The 655-nt window shown below is 31.3% G+C and overlaps 1 protein-coding gene across 3 annotated transcripts in view; it reads left to right on the top strand.

Annotated features, from left to right (window-relative positions):
- LOC106678499 (PTS-dependent dihydroxyacetone kinase 1, dihydroxyacetone-binding subunit DhaK) overlaps positions 1-655 on the top strand; it is a 32104-nt gene that overhangs the window by 17922 nt on the left and 13527 nt on the right. For all 3 annotated transcript variants that reach the window (XM_014417036.2, XM_014417035.2, XM_014417038.2), the window contains one exon: positions 276-435. In XM_014417036.2, the coding sequence (XP_014272522.1) occupies positions 276-435 (160 nt within the window). The remainder of the gene's footprint in view (positions 1-275; positions 436-655) is intronic.

The raw sequence follows: 655 nt of genomic DNA, 5'->3' as shown, positions 1-655 counted from the left end.
CAATTTAAATCCTCAGTGCATTCCACCAATACCCGCTCACGGCCTTCAGACTTATATGTAACTGCCCATCGAACCGCAGCCTTTGGTAGATCTTTAGCAAACACTCTAGAATCAAAATAAACAACGAACAAACGAAAAACGACAGGACTTTTTGAATGCCCTGGTATTATAAGATAATTAAAATATATACTTTTTTATACTTTCTTTCAGTATATAAAATATTTTGAATAGAATTGATGCACAATATTTAAATCATTTTGTATTGTCTCTTGTAGTTAGAAGGACCGAAATTGACTGATAAAGAAAGTAATATATTTAAGACTGCAGTAATCGCTGCTTGCAATGCAATAAGAGATAACAAGGAAAAAATAAATGAGCTGGATAGTGGATGCGGCGACGGTGATTGTGGCACCACGATGGGATATTTTGCTGAAGGTAAATAACAATTTTTTATATAATATTCCTTTATTCAGTTGGTTAAATTAATGGCTGTTGTGATTCATATTTATTTTTAAAACTGACCAATTGTAGTACAAGGAACAAAGAACCACTTTTGTTTTTGAAACAAACCAGTCCAACGAAAAATCAAATTCATTGAAAAGAAGTGTTATTAAGACCGCTATTTTTATTTCTTGTATTATAAACTTATATATAT

This window comes from Halyomorpha halys, unplaced genomic scaffold (assembly GCF_000696795.3).
Source record: "Halyomorpha halys isolate HHAL.00 unplaced genomic scaffold, Hhal_1.1 Scaffold145.1, whole genome shotgun sequence".
Taxonomy (NCBI): Eukaryota; Metazoa; Arthropoda; class Insecta; order Hemiptera; family Pentatomidae; genus Halyomorpha; species Halyomorpha halys.
Note: the sequence above shows the minus strand (reverse complement) of the source record. Positions and strands in the feature narration are given on the sequence as shown.